This window comes from Gopherus flavomarginatus, chromosome 2 (genome assembly GCF_025201925.1).
Source record: "Gopherus flavomarginatus isolate rGopFla2 chromosome 2, rGopFla2.mat.asm, whole genome shotgun sequence".
Lineage (NCBI taxonomy): Eukaryota > Metazoa > Chordata > Testudines > Testudinidae > Gopherus > Gopherus flavomarginatus.
In genome coordinates this window covers 174,217,644-174,239,896 of record NC_066618.1, presented here as the reverse complement: position 1 = coordinate 174,239,896, position 22,253 = coordinate 174,217,644, and the positions used below count along the sequence as shown (strand labels likewise).

At 40.6% G+C, this 22,253-nt stretch overlaps 1 protein-coding gene across 8 annotated transcripts in view; it reads left to right on the top strand.

Moving 5' to 3' along the window:
- Positions 1 to 22,253, top strand: part of PIGN (phosphatidylinositol glycan anchor biosynthesis class N) — a 187,621-nt gene that overhangs the window by 73,632 nt on the left and 91,736 nt on the right. For all 8 annotated transcript variants that reach the window (XR_007772540.1, XM_050939909.1, XM_050939910.1 and 5 more), the window contains one exon: positions 17,315 to 17,393. Coding sequence is in view for 7 of the 8 variants with exons in the window: in XM_050939909.1 (XP_050795866.1) it covers positions 17,315 to 17,393 (79 nt within the window). In the remaining variant the exon portion in view is untranslated. The remainder of the gene's footprint in view (positions 1 to 17,314; positions 17,394 to 22,253) is intronic.

Genomic DNA, 22,253 nt, shown 5'->3' with positions numbered 1-22,253 from the left:
ACATCCCATCACAGACCGTTGGGCATATTTACCTGCTAATAATCAAAGATCAATTAATTGCCAAAATTAGGCTATCCCATCATACTATCCCCTCCATAAACTTATCAAGCTTAGTCTTGAAGCCAGATATGTCTTTTGCCCCTACTACTCCCCTTGGAAGGCTGTTCCAGAACTTCTCTCCTCTAATGGTTAGAAACCTTCATCTAATTTCAAGTCTAAACTTCCTAGTGTCCAGTATATATCCATTTGTTCTTGTGTTCACATTGGTACTAAGCTTAAATAATTCCTCTCCCTCCCTGATATTTATCCCTCTGATATATTTATAAAGAGCAATCATATCTCCCCTCAGCCTTCTTTTGGTTAGGCTAAACAAGCCAAACTCTTTGAGTCTCCTTTCATAAGACAGGTTTTCCATTCCTCGGATCATCCTAGTAGCCTTTCTCTGTACCTGTTACAGTTTGAATTCATCCTTCTTAAACATGGGAGACCAGAACTGCACGCAAGATTCCAGATGAGGCCTCACCAGTGCCTTGTATAACGGTATTAACACCTCCTTATCTTTGCTGGAAATACCTCGCCTGATGCATCCTAAAACTGCATTAGCTTTTTTAACGGCCATATCGCATTGGCAGCTCATAGTCATCCTTTGATCAACCAATACTCAAAGGTCCTTCTCCTCCTCTGTTACTTCTAACTGATATGTCTGCAGTTTATAACCAGAATTCTTGTTAATCCCTAAATGCATGACCTTGCACTTTTCACTATTAAATTTCATCCTATTACTATTACTTCAGTTTACAAAGTCATCTAGATATTCCTGTATGATATCCCGGTCCTTCTCTGTGTTAGCAATACCTCCCAGCTTTGTGTCATCCACAAACTTTTAGCACATTCTCACTTTTTGTGCCAAGGTCAGTAATAAAAAGATTAAATAAGATTGGTCCCAAAACCGATCCCTGAGGAACTCCACTAGTAATCTCCTTCCAGCCTGACAGTTCACCTTTCAGTATGACCTGTTGTAGTCTCCCCTTTAACCAGTTCCTTATCCACCTTTCAGTTTTCATATTGATCCCCATCTTTTCCAATTTAACTAATAATTCCCCATGTGGAACCGTATCAGATGCCTTACTGAAATTGAGGTAAATTAGATACTGCGTTTCCTTTGTCTAAAAAATCTGTTACCTTCTCAAAGAAGGAGATCAGGTTGGTTTGGCACGATCTACCTTTTGTAAAACCAGGCTGTATTTTGTCCCAATTACCATTGACCTCAGTGACCTTAACTACTTTTTCCTTCAGATTTTTTTCCAAGACCTTACATACTACAGATGTAAAACTAACAGGCCTATAGTTACTTGGATCACGTTTTTCCCCTTTTCTTAGAAATAGGAACTATGTTAGCAATTGTCCAGTCGTACGGTACAACCCCTGAGTTTACTGATTCATTAAAAATTCTTGCTAATGGTCTTGCAATCTCATATGCCAGTTCCTTTAATATTCTTGGATAAAGATTATTTGGGCCCTCCGATTTCGTCCCATTAAGCTGTTTGAGTTTGGCTTCTACCTCGGATGTGGTAGTATCTGCCTCCATATCTTCATTCCCATTTGTCATTCTACCATTATCCCTAAGCTCCTCATTAATCTCATTAAAGACTGAGGCAAGGAATTTTTTAGATATTGAGCCATGCTTAGATTATCCTTAACCTCCACTCCATCCTCAGTGTTTAGCGGTCCCTTCTTCTTTCTTTGTTTTCTTCTTATTTATATGGCTATAGAACCTTTTACTATTGGTTTTAATTCCCTTGCAAGCTTTTGGCCTTTCTCACTTTATCCCTACATGTTCTGACCCCAATAAGGTACCTTTCCTTGCTAATCCCTCCCATCTTCCACTCCTTGTAGGCTTTCTGCTTTTTCTTAATCACCTCTCTGAGATGCTTGCTCATCTAACTTGGTCTACAACTCCTGCCTATGATTTTGTTCCCATTTCTTGGGAGGCAGGCTTCTGATAGTTTCTGAAACTTTGACTTAAAGTAATTCCAGGCCTCTTCCGCCTTTAGATCCACAAGATCTTCAGTCCAATCTACTTCCCTAACTAATTTCCTTAATTCTTTAAAATTAGCCTTTTTGAAATAAAAAACCCTAGGCCCAGATCTGTTGTTGTTTATCCTTCCATCTAGTTGGAACTGAATTAGCTCATGATCACTCAAACCAAGGTTGTCCCCTACAACCATTTCTTCTATGGGGTCCTCACTACTCAGCAAAACCAAATCTAAAATGGCATCCCCTCTTGTTGGTTCTTCAACTACTTGGTGAAGGAATCCATCAGCTATCGCATCCAGAAAAATCTGAGCCCTATTACTATTACTAGCACTTTTCTCCAGTCTATATCTGGGAAGTTAAAGTCTCCCATGATCACACAATTCCCATTAGTGTTTACTTCATTAAAGACATTAAAGAGGTCTCTATCCATATCCAAATCAGATCCCAGCGGTCTGTAGCACGCCCCAAGTACTATCTCAGGGGAGGCTCTAGTAGCTTTCTTTCCCAATGTGATTTTTGGCCAGACAGACTCTGTCTTATCCATTCCATCCCTTCTTATTTCTTTACAGATTACCTCATCATTGATATACAATGCTACTCCACCATCTTTGCCTTTATTTCTGTCTTTCCTAAACAGCACATAGCCTTCAATACCCGTACTCCAGTCATGACTACTATTCCACCATTTTTCTGTTATCCCTATAATATCTGGTTTCACTTCCTGCACCAGTAGCTGTAGTTCCTCCGTTTTGTTACCTAGGCTCCTTGCATTACAAACATCTTAATTTTTGCCGTTTTTCTTCACTGACATTCTTTACCCAGTTAGGCACAGACATTCTACCACCAGTATCACCCATTAAACTGGTATCTACACTACCCTTCCTCCTTATGTCCATTCTCCTACCCACGGCTGTATCCTTTCTTACTTTGTTTTCTTCCCTCTCAATGTTAAATTCTGGCATGGAGATTACCTGGACATCTCCCAGCCATCTCCCTCAAATTCCTAGTTTAAAGCTCTCTTAATCAGTTGTGCCAGCCTCCATCCTAGAAGTCTGTTTCCCTCCTTACTTAGGTGAAGTCCATCCCGAGAGAACAGTCCTCTGTCCATGAATGCTTCCCAGTGGCCATACATCTCAAAGCCCTCCTTAGAGCACCACTGTCTGAGCCATCTGTTGATTGCCATAATCTTGTAACACCTTTGTTGCCCTTCTCTAGGAACAGGCAGAATCCCACTGAAGATCACCTGAGCCTCTATTTCCTTAAGCGTCTTCCCCAGTCTGGGAGAGTCTCCCTTGATACATTCCAGTGAGAATCTAGCCATATCATTCGTTCCCACGTGAAGGACAATCAGCGGATTCTTTCCCGCTCCCTTTAGGATCCTTTTCAGCCTCAGGTCCACATCCCGTATCTTAGCACCCGGCAGACAGCACACTCTTCTGGGTCTAGAATCATCCCTAGTTACGGGCCTGTCTATTCTTCTCAGTAAGGAGTCCCCAGTCACATAGACCTGCCTTTTCCTAGTGACAGTTTGATTCTCCGGTCTATCTCCTGTTTCCTCTGGCTGCAAGTCCTCTCGATTTCTGTTGTCCCTTGCAATCCTCCACAACCCATCCTGTATCCTCCTCATATTTGGTGTTGTCTCCATTGACTCTACACTTCTTCCTACAGGACTAGCTGCTCTTCTCTTCTTCCTTGACTTCTCACCTTCAGCGACCACCTGCTGTGCCCCTTCATTTTCCAACTCTGCAAACCTGTGCCTGAGCTCTGTTTCTCCTTCGCTGGCCCGTCTTTTCTTCTGCCTAGTTCTCTTAGTCACATGCTTCCACCATCCACTTTCCTCACCCAGCAGCCTCCCCTCAGAATTCTTTGGTCCTGCTTCCATCTGCAAGTCTGAGCTTTTCCCTTCAGCCTCCTCATGTCTTTTGCTCCATCATCCACTTGAACCCACTTCTAAACTCAGCCAGAGTTTCCACCTGCATCTCTAGTCCTCGGATCTTTTCTTCCATCAGTTCTATCAGGTGGCTCTTCATGCAGATGGAACTCTTTTCAAGTACCCCCTCCAGGATCATGTACATGCCGCAGCTTCCACATCCAGTCATCCTCATTGTGTCTTTCACTGCTGCCTTTGTATCGGTCATAGCCTTCCCACTGTTAGTCCAGGAAAAACAAACCAAAGCAAAGCACCACCACCTACAGCAAAACAAACCCCAACAGGCACCAGAACACCACCCTCTCCCTTCACTAGCCTGTCAATTCCTCTGCCTAGGTCTCTTAGTCTCCCCCCTCACAAACTCTCATTGAAACTCCCCTGTTTACAGCTCTGTTTGCTGGCTCCTGTGCTGCTGCAGCTGTCTGTGCCGCTGCCTGACTGGCCGGCTTCCTTTATAGGATCCCTAAGCAGAGAAGCCCCGCCCCCTAATCAGGGCTCAGTTTCTCTCCCAGCACACTGCCCCTACCAGCAACCATACGTATAACTACAAAATACAGTACACAAAATACAGGCAAGAATCAGTCTGGAGGTGAAGGATCTTTCCTTGAATCCATATTTATAGCTTCTTCTGACAGGAAAAACCAACATGAGCTTTTTTAGTGAGTGAGGGAGGCACTTCGAGTATTTGACCTCTGGTCATCAAACACAGTGGCTACTCGTTTTGGAATTAGCATTTTTCTGTTAAAGTCCTTCATTAGCATTCCACAAGGCTTCTCTAATGGGTTATGTAGTTAAAGGGATATTCACAATGTAAAAGGTTGCTCCTGCATTATAAAAGGGTACAGACAAGTGAAAACAATGCAAGTAACTTCCCATTATTTTTATGAAGTCTTTATGACTTTTATGAAGTTAAATACACTCGTCTACCTTCAACAATCACTTTGATCTATACTAATGCACAAGTGAATACACTTTAGCATGACCTGGTCTGCCAGTGTCACAGCCAATATGAGGTGAATGCGAGGCAGGCAACTCCTGCCCCCTTTTTGGGCCTCAGTTTTAGGGTGAGTAAGGTGAGGTGCCTTGGTTTCAGATTTTGCCCCAAGCCCCCAAAAACCTCTGTGCAGCCTGGTCTACAGGACTAGAGTTAGCAATATTGAAGCTAGGATGGTTTGACCTCTATGCTCTCCCACAGATGAATAATAAGTGATCCAGGCTAACATGGCTGCTCCTCTGATACTTGCTACAGATGAGTGTGTCACAATGCATTTGGTGTAGAAATTATTGGTATGTTGTATTTGATTGTAACTGGAAATGGTACAGCTGCACCCCAATGGCTCAAAATTCACTGAAAATATACAGTATTTGAAGATGTAAGTAGGGAGTTAATGGAAGATTTACACACAGATTGTGCTAATCTGATTGCTCTTGTCTGCTGTTGCAGATAAGCAGGGTTCTGTGTTTGCATTCCCTCCAGGCACAACTGTCCTTGTCATTAAGGTAAGAATAATTCCCTTCCCCCACTATTCAGTGATGGGTGGTGAATTTGTGCAATGGATTTAATTTTTTTCTGATGCTAGAAATCTGAAAATTGCAATACAGAAAAAGAGTGCACACCAATTAAATAATCTACTTCTACCTAATTTATAGGCCTTTTGTGAGTCATTATTAATTAGTGCTTTGAGAGCCTCTGAAAGATAGTGTAGACATCCAAAATGTTGTTGTTCCATTTTTGGAATATTATTCATTTTAATGTAAATTTTAAGCAACTTAAAAGTCTGTATAGGAAGTTCTTTAATAAGTCCCTTTTAAAATGATTTTAAGGATGTGATTGGGTGGGTGTTTATATTAGGCCCATACCACAAGGAACATGGATTTGAAATCTTTTTAATGTTGTTCCTTATAACCGAATTTTCAGAAATTCTGGAACAGATCTGAATCAGAAATTTCTGCTTAAGAAATTCTGTATTTCCCCATTGGGCTAGTCAAAAATATTTTTGAAACTGTTGACAGAAAATTTAGTTTTTGACAAATTGAAAAATTTCAAGGAAGCATCTGAAAAATTTGACTTCTCAATAAAAATTTTTTATTTTTGTCAAGCTTTTAATGGAAAAAGAAACCTTTTTTCCACCCAGTTCTACTTTCCAGATACTTTATTACCAAGTGCCCTGAGAAATTTGTACGTCAACTCCAGATTTCATGCTTCCAAAGCTAGAGTCTTTGATATATTCTGTGCTGCTGAATCTAGTAATATGAAAGTGTTGAGAGCTTTAAGACCCTTTAATCACTTAATGTTGACACAATGAAATTTACTCCAATTTACATTAACTTTTGGCAATAGAGAGAGATTACATTGAACAGAAGCAAAAGTCTTCTGATTTCCACGAGTAATCTATTGTCTAGGAAAATTGTAGCTAGCATAATGTTCCGAAGATAACAGGGAAGATTGTAACTCTGCCCTTTTGCATGTGGATCCCAATTCCACCTTTTTTGTTTGATTCAGCAGTCAAATGTTGCGGAGGACAGATGTGACCACGCTGCACTGCCATCATAACTTAAGCGGTGTCTGCATGCCCAGATTGAGGTGAGTTAGAACTCTCAGACAGTCCTAGCTATTTATAAGGAAGCATCTGGCTCCAAGTGATTCAATATTGTTCACACATGAAAGTCTGGCAGACACCTTTACAGAGGATCAAATCTGAACAAAATTATACCTTGAGTCTAGTTATGAGACTCTGTTACAAGTGTGAAACTCAGGAAGTACTTACTTGCCAATTACAAGTCTGCTACAGATTGAACAAGACCATGACCTGCTTCCACAAGAATGAATCATATTATTGATAAGAGTCTCTCACTTGTGTGCAAAGTCATTGTATGGTTCATGCCACTGGAAAATCCCTTTGATTACTTTCTTAGACTTCTAGAAGGTCACATGAAGAGAAGATCCATTTTCATAAGTAGAGTTTCCCCCCCCCCCATCCCTCCCACCCGGAAGAAAAATTTTCAAAAGCTGTTTGCTTAGCAAAACAGGAGACTTTCCTATTATGCACATGCTTCCAAATTCTGACCTTTTGACTTTTGCATATAAGAAAGGAAGGTAACAAGGTGCCAAATACTAAAAATAAAAGGAAGAGGAATAGTAAAATAAATCCCAGGATTTGCTAGCAGGTAAAAATTGATGTCCGGGGAAACAGTCTCTCATTACAGTGTGGTTGTAGCCATTTCACTTCCAGGATATTAGAGACACAAGGTGGGTGAGATAATATCTTTTATTGGACCAATTTCTGTTGGTGAGAGAGACAAACTTTCAAGAGACATGAAGAAGAGCGTCTCCCCCGACTTCATCCACCTTGTCAATCTATCTCATTAGCAGTCTGACCATTTGATGTTCCCTGAGGCAACTGCAGAAGAGCAAAGCTGGCACAATTGCCATAGGAGTGTGCTAAGGAACCAGATGCCAATGTTGCAAAAATACTCACAAAGATTGATATCTCTGGCTAGGAAAGTATTCATAAAAGGCACAGCAGGAAGACTGATATAGTGAAATGAATAGATGGAAGATCAAGTGCCACACTAAAACCTTCTTACTCGATAAATGTAACATTATTATTCTGACAAGTGTGAGAGGTTAAAATATTAAATTACCAAAAGCATGGGACTGTCTGTGCATGTGCCTGTTTGTACACAATATTTTCAGGAAAAATCCTGCTTCCAGCAATTAGCTTTCTGATTGCCTCACAATCAGATGGATGGAGCAGTAATTTAGGAATTCAATACAAAGAACAGAAGTTTAGGTGAATTTGAATTGCCACTTGCTTTTCAGTATCAAGATTCTTGTTTAAAGCCTACAGTAATATTACTTTAGTAAATAGGATTCTTCATTGGGAAATAACTCAGACATTTTGTACTATTTAACAGTAAGCATATATCTTGTCGCATATGAGATATTTTCACATCTGATATGATAAGCTTTAATATTTAAAAAAAAATCAGTAATCTGGGACACCTTTAGTGTAGTGCATGCAGGGTTCAATCCACAACTATAGTTCAATGAGAATTGTGTCCATACCTCACACTGAAAATGTAGCCCTCTGTCTTTGTTTTTCAGTATTAATTTAAAATGTAACGCTCTCTTAAATATATGCCAGGTTTTAACCTAGAAAATGTTAGATTACACAAAGCAAATCTTTCTGCAGAATTATGCATTATTTGCCATGGTTACAGAAAAGAAAACGGAGATTTGATAATGTGGAGTGCACCTTTGAAGTAATCTGGGAACTTCAAAGAAATGCCATATACACACACACATTTATTCTGTCTTTACTCTTGATCTGACAGCTGAAGATGTAAAACTGCCTTGTCTCCCTTTTGTCAGATGTTCTTTCAAAACTGGTATGGTATGCTTGCAAAATTGACAGTTGGTGCAAAGAAGAGGCGGTGACTTTTTTCTATCCTTTTAATCAGAGATTGTGTCCCCGGAGGTACCAGAGCTGCTGGTGCCTCCTTTGAAGCATTCTAGTATTAACAAAGAGGATCTTGTGGTGGTTCTTAATTCAGGAAATGCCAGTACAGATGGCACTTCCCATAATGCACTGTGACAGCTGGTGTGAAGAATTCTGGGGTGTCAGAAAGAAACAGGAAGGAGAAAGAGGCTTCTGTAACAGAGAGAAGTGTTCTTAATGCATGAACTGTTCATCTTCTGTTTGCCTCTCATTTTACAGTGCAATAAAAATGTACAGTCCAACCCCATTTATGTGAAGGCTTTGGGATGCAAATGGATTAATATATCAGGGGAGTCAGCTGGTGTTCTAGGTGGAGGGGAGGGTGCTTCCCCATTGTCAGCTATCTCTGAAAAGAGAGCCAGTATTCTGTTTGTGTGGCCTCTTCTTCACCCTGTTAAAAAGTGGGGACCCAGATTTTAGCTTGCCTCTCTGTGCTGGCTGGCCTTGTGCAAGCTGGCCAACAGGCTCACCTTTATCCTGCTGTCTTTGTGGGAAGTAGGTTGGCAGTTCTTCACTGTTTTCCAGGTTTTGAGAACATCTGTGTGTTTGTGGAGACTCCCATATTGCCCTGAGAGACAAAAAGGGTTAACTAAAAATGGTTGCAATATATTGATAGAATTTACTCTTGAAAGTGAGAGTGATTACCTCCTAGGTTGAAAAAAATCAGTGAGTGGGTTATAATGTGCATAAACCACAGCTAAAAATGTCAGTCAGTATCTGTTTTACTTAATACATTGTTCATAAAGCTCACAGTTAAGCAATGTTTTAAAAGATAACATTGAATCAAAGCCTTCAACAAGGAGATGAAACAATCCCTCTTACACATTAGGCTTCCTGATGTTTTCCAGTTTCAATAGCACTTGTAGCTGCTTTTAATTTTTACAGGAAAAGCTCACTGGGAATTGCTTTTGCCCAGCACAGAAAAATGTGATACAATTGGATTTACAATAAAATAGAGAAAAGGGTATGGTTGAGAATGAGCTAAAGAGATAATGTATCCAATAATGTATTCCCAGTATAACTTTATACATATGCAATTTCCTTACTTTTTCATTTTATAGCAAGCAAGGATTAGTTAATTAAGTGGTATAGCCATTTTATTTAATGAGCCAACCAGCACATGACCTTTATAATACTAAATTATTGTTTTTTAAATGCATTTTCCATCATGCAAGGATCTTCCTCCACTCCCCCATTAAGCTTCAACCACCCTCAAGGGTCCCACATCCTGTCTACTATCCTTCGGACTTAAAACAGCTAGATCCATCTTCCACTGGAGTATCTCAATTCTGTTTCTGAGTTGGCCAAAAGAGTTGCTTCACAGAGTGTTTTTCTTCCTCCTGGCCTCCAGTTGACCTTAACTCTTGTGATACTAGTTTGCATACAAAATATGCAAATATGTAGCCCAACCATCTTAATTGTCTCTTTCTGATCAGTTTGTTGGCAGCAGGTTGTTTAACATGCCTGCACATTTTTCTATCTCTTATCTTAGCTATCCAAGGGACTTTCATAAGTCACCTGAGGCATTTACTACTGAATACATGAATATGCTGCATCAGGGACACTGATTTATGGGAAATGAAAAGCCAAATATAATTTGTAGAATTTGAAAGTCCAGGATTATACCATTATCTGGCAGGCCATTTTATGGCATTTCATTTATGTCCTACTGTTCTCTCTCTCTCTCTCTAGAACAGTATAGAGATACTCTTGGGGTCTTGTTGACCGCTGGAAGTACTTTCTCCCTATTTTCATACCACTATGGTCTATGAAATAGAATAGCAGGAATTTGAAACAGAAATTTTAAAATTCCTATTGTTTTGTTACTCCAGTTGTTATTCTGCTTGTTACTTTGCTTCACAGTGTTTGCTATAGTCAACATTACTTGTAAACTGTTAGTAAAATGAAGCACTGAGTCGCAGAGCTATTTGAGTATAGCTGTACAGCTGGACTGGCTGATTTACAGCAACAAGAGTTGCACAGATTCTAGGAGTCAGTGTTCACAGTCCATGATGATTAATCAGCAACACGCCATTAACACAAGCAGGGGAGGGTTCCCACATCTCATGAAGTTAGTGTTTCACACAGATTCAACAAAACAACTCTTCATCCATTTAAATATTCACAGATATCTTGAAGGCCTGTAATTGCATTTTTAAGTATCGAACTATTAGATTCTGAATAAATTATTAAAATTAATGTAGAGAGATAGTTTTGTGATGTCCACAATTTTCATAAACAGATTTTTTTTTCCTCTGATCGTTGTCTCTGTAAGCACCTCTGACGAAGTTCCTCCTCTGCCTCGGTGGGCCCTGCACTTTTTGGTGGATTTGCTCACCTCAGAAGTTCACAGCAGCCCTCAGTTTGGCCACTTCTGCCAGAGGCTCAAACCTTCCATTCACTCTACTAACCTCATCACTGGCCAACATGGGAAAACGGAGAACAATCCCCACAGTCTCTAGTGGGTCAGGGACAGGCCAGATCCCTTTCCAAATTAGACCTTCCCTTCTGGTGTTTCTCACAGACAAGATCAACTCCTCCTGTGTGCAGTCAGGAGTTGGGGGATGGGGGGAACCAGGCCCACTCTCTACATGGGTTCCAGCCCAAGGTCCTGTGGGTAGCAGCTGTCTACAATGTCTCCTGTATCAGCTGCATGACAGCTACAACTCCCTGGGCTACTTTCCCATGGCCTCCCCCCAGCACCTTCTTTATTCTCACTGCAGGATCTTCCTCCTGAAGCCTGATCACACTTACACTCCTCAGTCCTCCAGCAGCATGCCTTCTCAATCCCGGCTCCGTATATGCCCTCCACTAACTGATGGGAGATCCTTTTTAAACCAGGTGTCCTGGTTATCCTGCCTGCCATAATTGATTCTAGTAAGTTCTTAACTGGCTCCAGGTGTCTTAATTAGCTTGTCTGTCTTAATTGGTTCTATCAGGTTCCTGATTGCTCTAGGGCAGCCCCTGCTCTGGTCACTCAGGGAACAGAAGACTATTTATCCAGTGGCCAGTATATTTGCGTTCTACCAGACTAGGGGGAGGTCCTTAGAGCCCACCCACTTCCTGGATACCAACAGGACCAGACTCTTGTACCCCACTGTTCTGGGTCTGTCACAGCACCATACAACAAGAACTGTACTGTACAAGAAGTTTGATTGAAAATAAGCATTGTAATTCCTGACTTTGATTTTGAAATATTTATTTCACCAGGTTTTCCATAGTTCACTGAATGATCTTATGACTGTGTAGCATCATTTGCGATTTTATCCTTTTATGAAGATCATCTGCTCTTGGTGGAAACATGTCAGGGTTTTACATCATGTATTCAATCCTGCTCACACCAAACTTGTATGGCATCTGGCATACATCATTAAAATAAAGGATGCAGTGACAAAAATAAGCCAGTTTATAACTACACTGTTAATTCCTTCCATAGTCAGATGCCTTTATAGAGATACTCAAGCTGCAAACCGTAGTTTCAACCATAGTTGAAAGAGATGTGATGGAGTTAGCAACAGGAATGCAATGGCTTGTAGTTCAAAGGGATTGAACGCAGCACATATTAGAGACCTGGCAAAAAGTAGCTATAAGATGACTCTCTAGATACTGCTACTTTATTATTGTTTTATTATTATTGTTGTTGTTTTGTTTTTATTATTTTATTATTTGTATTACTATAGTACACAGGAGTCCTAGTCATGGTCCAGGACCCCAGTGTGCTATGTGCTGTACAAACACAACAAAAATGATGGTCCCTAACCCAAAAGAGCTAACTGTCAAAATTCCAAATATAAGACATGGAGACAGACAGGGGAGTGTATAAAGAAACAATGAAACAATATTGGTCAGCAAGATAGATGGTGGTCTCAGAACAGCAACGTTACTATTGTCAAATTTTTTTGTAGGCATAATGAAAAAGAGTTTTAAGGAGAGACTTGAAGGAGGAAAATGCATTTGTTTTGTGGTTGTTTACAGGGAGCTACTCCCAAGCATGAGGGGCGTGGGAGAAAGCAGGGAGGTGCTTATTTAAAAACTTAACAAGTAGGTAGGTAATGGAGATTGGCTTCACAGACCTATTGGAGACGTGAGTCAGCATCTCGCTAGTGAATGAGAGATGATACGTAGAGTGGAGCGTGGTAGGATAGATTATATGGCCTTCAACACTATTGTATCTTCCAAGTATTTAGGAATAAAAAAAAAGTAACCTTGCCTTCTTTCTCACCCTCTAGTGCAGGGGTCGGCAACCTTTCGGAAGTGGTGTGCCGAGTCTTCATTTATTCACTCTAAAAAAATTTTAACGTTTTTAGAAGATCTCTTTCTATAAGTCTATAAGTAAACTGTTGTTGTATGTAAAGGAAATAAGGCTTTTAAAATGTTTAAGAAGCCTCATTTAAAATTAAATTAAAATGCAGAGCTCTCTGGACTGGTGGCCAGGACCTGGGCAGCTTGTGTGCCACCTTCAGCACCCATGCCATAGGTTGCCTACCCCTGCTCTAGTGGAAATAGCTTGATTGTTTTATAGCCTACTTGTTTGGTTTTGTTCGTGTTTGTCCATGTGAATGAATGAGTGGGGTGGGGGGTGTGAAGCAGCTGAGGTAAAGATATTTTAAACTGCTAGGGGTTCACTGCACAGTTAATCAAAGCTCTTATCGAGAGTTTAGTCCACACCCCTCTACCATGCAAACAGAAAAACCTTTTGCCCATGTTTAAGCCTAAGATAGCTGACCTGACTCTATTTATAGGTTAGAGCCCAGGCTACAGATTTACTCGAGCTGGCACCTGTCCACTTTTCAGTGAGGATGCAGGGAAGATCACTCAAATGCTGATCCTCCACTGACCTTCCCACAGTTCCCACTGAAAGGCAGTTCTCCTGCAGTTGACACAATTGACTGGGAAAGAATGCTAGAGCATCTCCGCACAGAGTCATGGAATATGCAGATGTGTATGGGTGAGACAGAGACAGTGAAGACACAGTAACCCAAGTAGGCCTTTGCTGTGAGGATTCTCACACCTGAGCTAGGCTAAGTCGGATGCCAACCATTTTGATTAACCATGCAGTGAATACATACCTCCAGTGTCAGCAGTACAAGTACTGCAAAGGAAACCATTCCGCTAACCTCTGTCCCTAGTCTATGAGCCTATCTTGTCATTCATTGTTAAATTCAGGATCCTTTTAATATCATTGCTCTACTACTGCATTCATAGGGTTTTAGTTTTTAGCCTAATTCTGGAAAATCTATTGTACACTAATGTTTATATCAATAAATGCACAAACAGGCATAATAAAATAAACATACACCTCTACCTCGATATAACGCTGTCCTTGGAGCCAAAAAATCTTACCACGTTGTAGGTGAAACCGTGTTATATTAAACTTGCTTTGATCCACCAGAGTGCGCCTCCTCACCCTCCTGGAGCACTGCTTTACCGTGTTATATCCAAATTCGTGTTATATCGGGTCGCATTATATCGAGGTAGAGGTGTACTAGCAATTGTGTATTCAGATGTACTTGTGAGTGACTCCTTTTCTGGGATTTTATTTCGTAACTTGATTGCAATGTCCTACATAAATGGAATTATGCTGTTAGAGATGGTTTCCTCTGAACAATGTTGATAGATAAGAATCACTGACTGGCCAGACAGAGTCCCCTTGAGATAACAACAGTAGCTTCATTTCATCACAGCATTGTATTACTGCTGTCAAGCACCATTCTTTGTGAGGTATGAACGATGTGATGGAAATACTAAATTTGTCAGGTTTACTAATGGCAAAGTAGCTAACATGTCTTTAGGAACAGTTTACAAGTAATTGCACATTTAGCCCAATTGCTTTGTTACATAATTAATTGTGTTCATACATGGATGAAGCTGTTCTCTATCCTCTTTGAAGTAGAAATCTATTTCTTGGTTATTTGTGTGTTTGTTTTTGAACCTTTTCAGGAGAATATAATCTCAACTCTTTCAAGACTATATTATTACATATTTACAATTACTTATGAGCTCCTGTTTTTGTGAGTTTAAGCCTCAGAGTTCTGTTCTATAGGAAGTTGTGATAGGCATTTTTGGTTTATTTTACAGGTCTCATTCTTCCCAAAAATATTGGAGAAGAGTGAAGGAAAGAATGAGTCCACTGTCCTCATTCTCTTCGCATGTTCTGTTTTTGTTACTTCATGGGAAAGAATGAAAAAAAAATTCTTCTGTGTTAATTTAACCTTTTGGATAGATTCATTTTCAAAATATAACTGATGTACTGTCCCCTCTCCATCTTAGCTTATAAAAGATACAAGCTTGGTGTTGGTAGCTATGGCCATTATACCAAGCTATATATTTTAATTTTTAAATTTTTTTCAAGTGCTCAGTGTTTTTGCGAAACCAGTCACTTTATAAGCTATTTGAATAATATTAAAATACATTACTTGTAAACATGTAATAAAAAGGGGAAAGCAAACAATAAAAGCACTCAGTATACACTGTCATTACAGCGTATGTGTGACCCATTACATACTAAGTGTGTGGGGATAACTTGAGATTCAGATTGTGGCCAAAATAAATGTGCTTGTTTTGGATTCTGAACCCCTTAAAATGTCAGGGCTGGGGCTGGGGGGGATATGTGGTTTTGAATCCCCAGATCTGAATCCATCCCGTGGTTTTGGTTTCTAGTCAGATCCAAAACCAAATTGACCTATTGTCCAGTTCATGTTCAGATATTGCTTAAACCTCAGCATTTCCCATGAACTTTGGCTCCAAATGGTGGAAATCACATGAGATCAGATGATTCTGTGCTATTTGTTCTTTTGGACTGAAATCCAGCTCTGTTAAAACTAATCATAGTAATTATTCATCCATGAACCCCAATCCTGCCCAAGACTGATCACCTTTTCTTCATTCCATGCAGAGCATTGCTATTTTTTTTGTCCTGAATGAGTTCCTTATGTTTTTAGGTTTTTAGTAACTTACTGCCCCTGCGTAGTTTTCTCCTTAGGATTCATTATATTTTTTTCCCTTGCTTCTCGCAGCCCTGATTCTTCAGCTGACTGCATGTGAGTGCCACTCTGCACCCATGCAGAGTCTCATTTAAGCATGCATATAGATGGGTGCACCAGCAGCCAGTCAGTCAGTTGCAGGACTTCAGAGTGCCTCCATATTCATTTGAAACATCTTCATTGGCACCACAGAGTTTGGTGTCCTATAAAAGCAATTGGGCAGAAGTGGGGTAATATTTAGGGTATGTTTTTATAGTCAGTCTATTAAAATTAACAATGCACTTAGGAATGTTACCCTCATTCTACAAAATAATTGTATTCTGCACTGACTTACAAAAGTTGTACTGCTTGAAAGCTCCATTTATTCTATTGTACCCATTCCATATGCAGAAGATCCTGGGAGCTGTCATCTAGGAAGCAAGAAAAAGGCAAAGACCGTAGCAATTTCATTAATAATAAAGTTATTCACTGAGAATTAAAGAATAATTAGAGGCTAAATAACTCTTCGGGATGATCTGCAGTGAAAGATAAAAATAAAAGATTAAAAGAATGCTTTTTTAACTTATTCCATGTTGAAGTTGAAGATGACATGGATAAAATAGGCAGAAAGTAGTATAGGCAAATGAAGGAGTGGTGGCAGAACACAGTAGGAAGTTCACTGAGTAATAAAAGTTGGGGGCGGCTCAGTGATGAGGCATGGAAGTTCTCTGATCCATTACAGTGCTCCAGCCTGAAAAAAATGAGCTAGGGCTCTCTCTGCTCCATCCCATTCCGTTCCCTCTTTTGTATCGTGTCACTTGCTGTGACAGGAAAATTCTCAGGAAGACTAAGGTGGAGTCCTGGCTCCATTGAAATCAATGAGAGTTTTGCCATTCACTTTAATGGAGTCAGTATTTCACCTGCAGTTTTTAGGCTCCATTAGAGGATCGCTGTGTTTGAGTGAAGATAAATGCTGGTTCTTCAGGGAAAAGGTTCCTTGCTGTAATATTATTTATTATTAGCATAGAGCACAGAGGGCCCCAATTGGAATTCAGGCCCAATTACGAAGGGCACTATTTAAATGTAGAAAAGTAACAATCCCTGCCTCGAAGGGCTTGCCATTTAAAGATGTGTCTATAGCAGTGTTTCCCAAACTTGGGACTCCTCTTGTTTAGGGAAAGCCTCTAGTGGGTCGAGTCGGTTTGTTTACCTGCCGTGTCCGCAGGTCTGGCTGATCGCAGCTCCCACTGGCTGTGGTTCGCTAATCCAGGCCAATAGGAGCTGCTGGAAATGGCGGCCAGTATGTCCCCTCGGTCCGTGCTGCTTCCAGCAGCTCCCGTTGGCCTGGGGCATCGAACTGTGGCCAGTGGGAGCCGTGATCAGCTGGACCTGCGAACAGGTAAACAAACCGGCCTGGCCCGCCAGGGGCTTTCCCTAAACAAGCGTTGTCCCAAGTTTGGGAAACACTGGTCTATAGCATCCGTACAGCCAACAGAAGTATGACTGACTCTTTTTTTTTCGGTCTGTGCTCCCAGCCAGGAACAGTAATAATGCATGTGTTTCAAATGGTGCAGGGAATGTCCACCGACATATTTATGTGAAGTTCTAAAGTAAGAACATGTTTTTAATACAGATTCTCAAAGCGAATTCAGTATCAACATAATTTACTAATTTATCAGCATGCAGGTGGAGAAATGTCTCAGGACATTCTGTGATTAAATTGCTCCATTTTGGGGGGGTATATGGTACACTTTTAACAGAGTGCCCAGTGAGTTTATATTAAGATTCCTAAATTAGATACATTATTTTCCTTCATGCTCCCAATCCCTCCCACCAAAAAAGCAATATTTATTTTAAAAGGACCTTTTGTATTTTTGATACAGGTTGCTTTCAGATACTGAACAGATAAACATTTTAAGAAAAGCAAGATCTTATATTCATCAGGAAAAATATCACGAGGCGGTAAGTGAATCATCACCATACAGTGACAAATCTTTGAAAACTTAGAATAAATCTTGGATTTAAATAGTCTTTTTTCTATTTTCTATTTAAGTAACTGACTGATTTTTTTTCCTTTTACTAACTCATCTTTTACTAACATAAAATTAATCCTATTGTAAGTCTCCATAGCCTCACAGTTCCATTCATTCAATTATAAAAAATAATTTTGATTGCATATTAAAAGTGACAGGTTTTTCTGAATATTTTTAAATTTTTGCTGCTGTTGCTGATATTTCTGACCAAACGAACCACATTTATTCTTGGTGTAACTCTTTTGAAGCCAGTGTGGTTACATGTGGATGAATTTGGCTCAGTGTTTTATGAAGGGTGGTGGATATATTGTGCTCAGATATGAAAAAATAACCATAGTACCTTTCAATCAAGAATTTCAACCAACCCTGTGAGATATAACCTTACAGCACTCTTGTGAGATACAGTAGGTAAATGTCACTTACAGATGGGTACTTTACAGCAAAGTTAAAGGATTTGCCCCAGGTCACACACTGAACCAGCTGCATATCTAGAAAAAAGAATCTATGGGGCCATGTTGTGATCACAAATCCGTGTTTGTTTGTTTTTTTTCCCTCACCTGATACAACTGTTTTATTTTAACTTCTCCATAGTCTGTAGATTTAACTGGTATAATGAAGACCTAGATTATAACAAGTTTACACCGAGTGCTTATTTTTATGTTTTATTCTGCTCTTGGTGTGCACACGCTTCAGATCAGACTCTTTTGACCATCAGTGTCCACTGGGGCCATGCATATTCCTTGGGTATCCTCATGATCCTGTATCAAGGGCATAAATGGCAGTCTGGGTCTAACCACCATTCAGTTCCTTCTTGATGACCTGTGAGATGGAGCTCCTCAGTGTCTGGTCTCTGCAATTTTTTTCACAGTCCTTTTGTAAACATTTATATATATTAGTGTACTTAGGAGTAGTTTTAATTAGGATACTTTGTCCATCAGAAAGATTTTTTTGGTAGTTTATCAGCTTTGTTTTTATTTTACTTTGATATGGGAATTCTTACCTGTACTGCGCCTTATGGATGTCTTTAAGTATTGTCCCTCTGGAGAGGCAATCAGTGATGGGCACACCAGTTGCTTTTTTTGTCTCGGGAAGCTCACATCTCCAACAAATGCTCTGTCTGCAGGTCCTTTTCTAAAAGGACTTTGAAGGTGAGAGAGGCATGCCTAATCATTTTATTAGATTACTTTAGGCAGCTGACCTCTAAACCAGGTGGGGCAAACTCCTCTGGACAAGTTCCATCTCAGGCCAGAAAATACCCCTTTGAGTTCTGCTTACACTAGCTCCCAGGCCTCATCATCAAAGCTTGGCCTAGTTTCAGACTTGCGTAGGATTGAAAAAGTCAAATTTTCAGAGAGAGGGGAATATTGCTCCCCAGGGAAGAGCAGGGGCACATCCCTTTTGAGATTTCCCAGTCAAACGAGGTCCAAGACACCTCACTGCTCCTAATCGAAGAAGACTCCAAGCTGGACTCCTCTCACTGTGGGGAGGGATCCCGTACATATTCTCTGAGGGTCCTTTTTTGAGTTTTATGAGACTGAAGAAAGTTGAGGGCTTCTTACATGGCTAGATTGCATAGGTATAGGAGTAGGCATATGCCCTGGTATGTTTCTCCCTGGCACCCAGGCCTTTTTCCATATAATGTTCCAAAATGGCCTTATTGGCACACCTGGGGTCTTCACCGCACAAGGCATCATTTCTGCACTACCTTCTAGGGTACAGACATCATCCCCTGCTATGTCGTCTTCATCCCCAGCTGAGGAATCGCTCCTGTTTTGCCTGAATAACTACAGAAGCTTCCAAGATCGGCTCAGACATATAGCCAGTTCTCTTGAGATACCCGGCACAAGGGGAGGAGGCACAAAAGACCTTACATAAGCTCTTGAATGTTCTTCATGGCTCTGTGCCTGAGCTTTTGGCACTTCCCATCAATAAAGCCCTTTTACAGCTGGCAAAGCATATCTGGCAAACGCCAGTGACTGTAACTCTGACCTCTCTCTAACAGCTGATAAGAGGTACTAGGTGCTCTCGGCCAGGGAAGAATATCTATACTTATCCGGTGTCTGGCTAGCTAGCGGTTGTGGCAGCAGAAAAGAGCAGACAGTAACAACCAAGGATGATTCTGGGAGATAAAGAACCTAAGCAGCTTGATTTGTTCATTCATGAATTATTTGTCTACAGCCTGCAATTCTCAATTGCTGATTATCAGGTGGTGCTGGCATGATATGACTTCTTAAATTGCAATAAATTGTGTAAGCTAGAAAACTTCTCTCTCTTACCAACAGAAATTGGTCCAGTAAAAGATATTACCTCACCCACCTTGTCTCTGTAATATCCTGGGACCTACAACAACACTGCATACAAAAAATTCAGAATTTATTGACAAACTCCTTGAAAGAAAGAAGGAGATTGATCTCTGAGGCAATCTTTGATTGCAAGGATGTCCTCTCAGGCAACTCTGAATGCTACTGATACTGGCTCTTGATCCATGGTGATAGCTGTTGTTATCCTGGGTCCCAAATTCTGGCATTTTGAGAGAGATGCATTGATCTTGGAAGATCTTCACTTTAAGGGCCTGGGTCTTTTTAGTACAAAAACCTGATAAGGCTCTTCTCTTATTGGAGGACTCCTGGGCCACACTCCCCTCTCTCTTGGAGTTTATATACTAGCTTCTGAAGGAAAACAGGGAAGACCATGCACTTATGCTAGACAGAGACCATCATTTGATACCTTTTTCCAAAAAAGAGCCTTTGCACCTACAAGAAAGAGTTTTTTTTAAAATGACCTTCCTCCTCTGCTATGGCTTCATCCCATTCTGTGTCTATGTCAAAATAATCACTTTGACAGATTGGTAAGATGTCTTTCTACTGTCAGTCTACTGAATTTACACCCTTCTTTGCCTGCATTTAGGAATCATCTACAATTTTTCAAGGAGTCATAGAACCTGATAACCTTGGGCTGCTGGGTTCTTGAAATAGCCTCAGTCAGATATTCGCTACAGATGCATACTATACCTATCTCTACCTCCTTCTCCTTCCCTTTTAAGGGGCTGTGCTCATGAGACACTGTTACATCTGGAAGGGGAGTCCTTTCTGTTTCTCAGAGTATAGAAGAGGTTTAGCTAAAATTCAGAGGGAAGGGTTTTTATTCTAATTACTTCCTAATACTGAAGAAAAAGTCAGGATGGCAACTAGTTTGGCCTTTGAGAGGGGACCATTACCTTCAACTGACAATTCAAATCAGAGTGGAAATCATAGCCTCTCCAATTCCATCACTAGATTCACTAGACTGGTTTGGGGTTCTCGATCTGCAGGATGCCTACTTCCAAACTCTATACTTCCAGCATCCCCTTATAAGTATTCAAGAATTCAGATGGGACAGAACTATTATCAGTACAGAGTACTGCCCTGTGGTCTTTCTGCAGTGCCAGTGGTGTTTACCAAGGATCTAGCAGTCATCACTATTAGACTCCACAATAGCCAGAGCTTATCTGTCCCAAGACAGATTTGAAGCCATGTCCAACCTCATCATTTATTTTCAAAAGCATCCTCATACTACTGTAAGGAATTGGGTAAGACTTCTTGGGCACATGGCTGCTTGCACATTCATCACACAGTGTGCTATACTACTGGCTGACTAAAGTTGATATACATGCCAAGCAAACACTACATGGACGTGACTCTACTAATCCCTCACAACATTCTAACATTAATAAACAGATAATAAGATCCTAACCAGGTGTGCAGGGGAGTACCTTTTTTCTTCGCCTCTCTCAACCAAGATTTTTGTGATGAGTATGTCCCTTCTGAGTTGAGAGCACATCTGGGCCATCATCAGGCATAGGATCTAATGAACTCAAGAGAAGTCTCATCATCGTCATGGTAAATCTCAAAGGGACTCAAATCTCTTCTACTGGATTTAATAGATAGTGGGAATGTCTTACATTCAAATCCAATCTCCCTCCACCTCACCACTTGGCTATTGGCTCGATGTCAGAGAGATCATGTTCCTCAGATGTCCAGAACACCTTGATCCAAAATAGAAAAGTTTCCACCACATTTACATATGCTGCTAAATAGAAGAGATTCAGGTTATGGTGTGAATAATGATATTTACAACCCATTAACTCCTGCATCCCTGCTGTCTTGGACTATTAGCTATGAATTCTTCAGAAAAAGCTTTGACTGTATTTGGCAGTCATTTCTGCATGTGACCACAACCTCCAGAGCCATATTGTGTTTTCCTATACCACTATAGTTAAGTTTCTTCAGAGCTTTATTCATGTTTTTCCACTGGTAAGGGAACTTCCTCCACGGGACCATAATGTGTTCTGGAAGGCTTAATGAGCCCTCCGTTTGAACCACAGGCAAGCTGTTCTCTGTTATTTATATATGAAAAAGTCCTTTTTAGTAACAGTCACATCAACTAAAAGAATTGATGAAATGCAAACTCAGATGGCAGGCCCTTCTAGTATAATATTTCATAAGAATAAGGTATCACTCACACACCATCCAAGTTCTTACCCAAGTGTTACATGCCTGGATGCTCTGCAAGGATGAGGCCCACACACAGGTGAGTTAATTGGCTTTAATGAAGGTTAAGTGACACACCCGCAACGGGGACTCCACGCGTTGCTGCCACTGGCTTGGGGAGTCCAACACCTGAAAAGCTCGGCCAGGTGCGAAGTCCACTGTGCAATCCATGGCACACAGCAATTATAGGATCATGCTAATAGCATGCAAAGCAGCACATACATATGCAATGGGGGACTTTTAAACAGCAATGGCCGCCT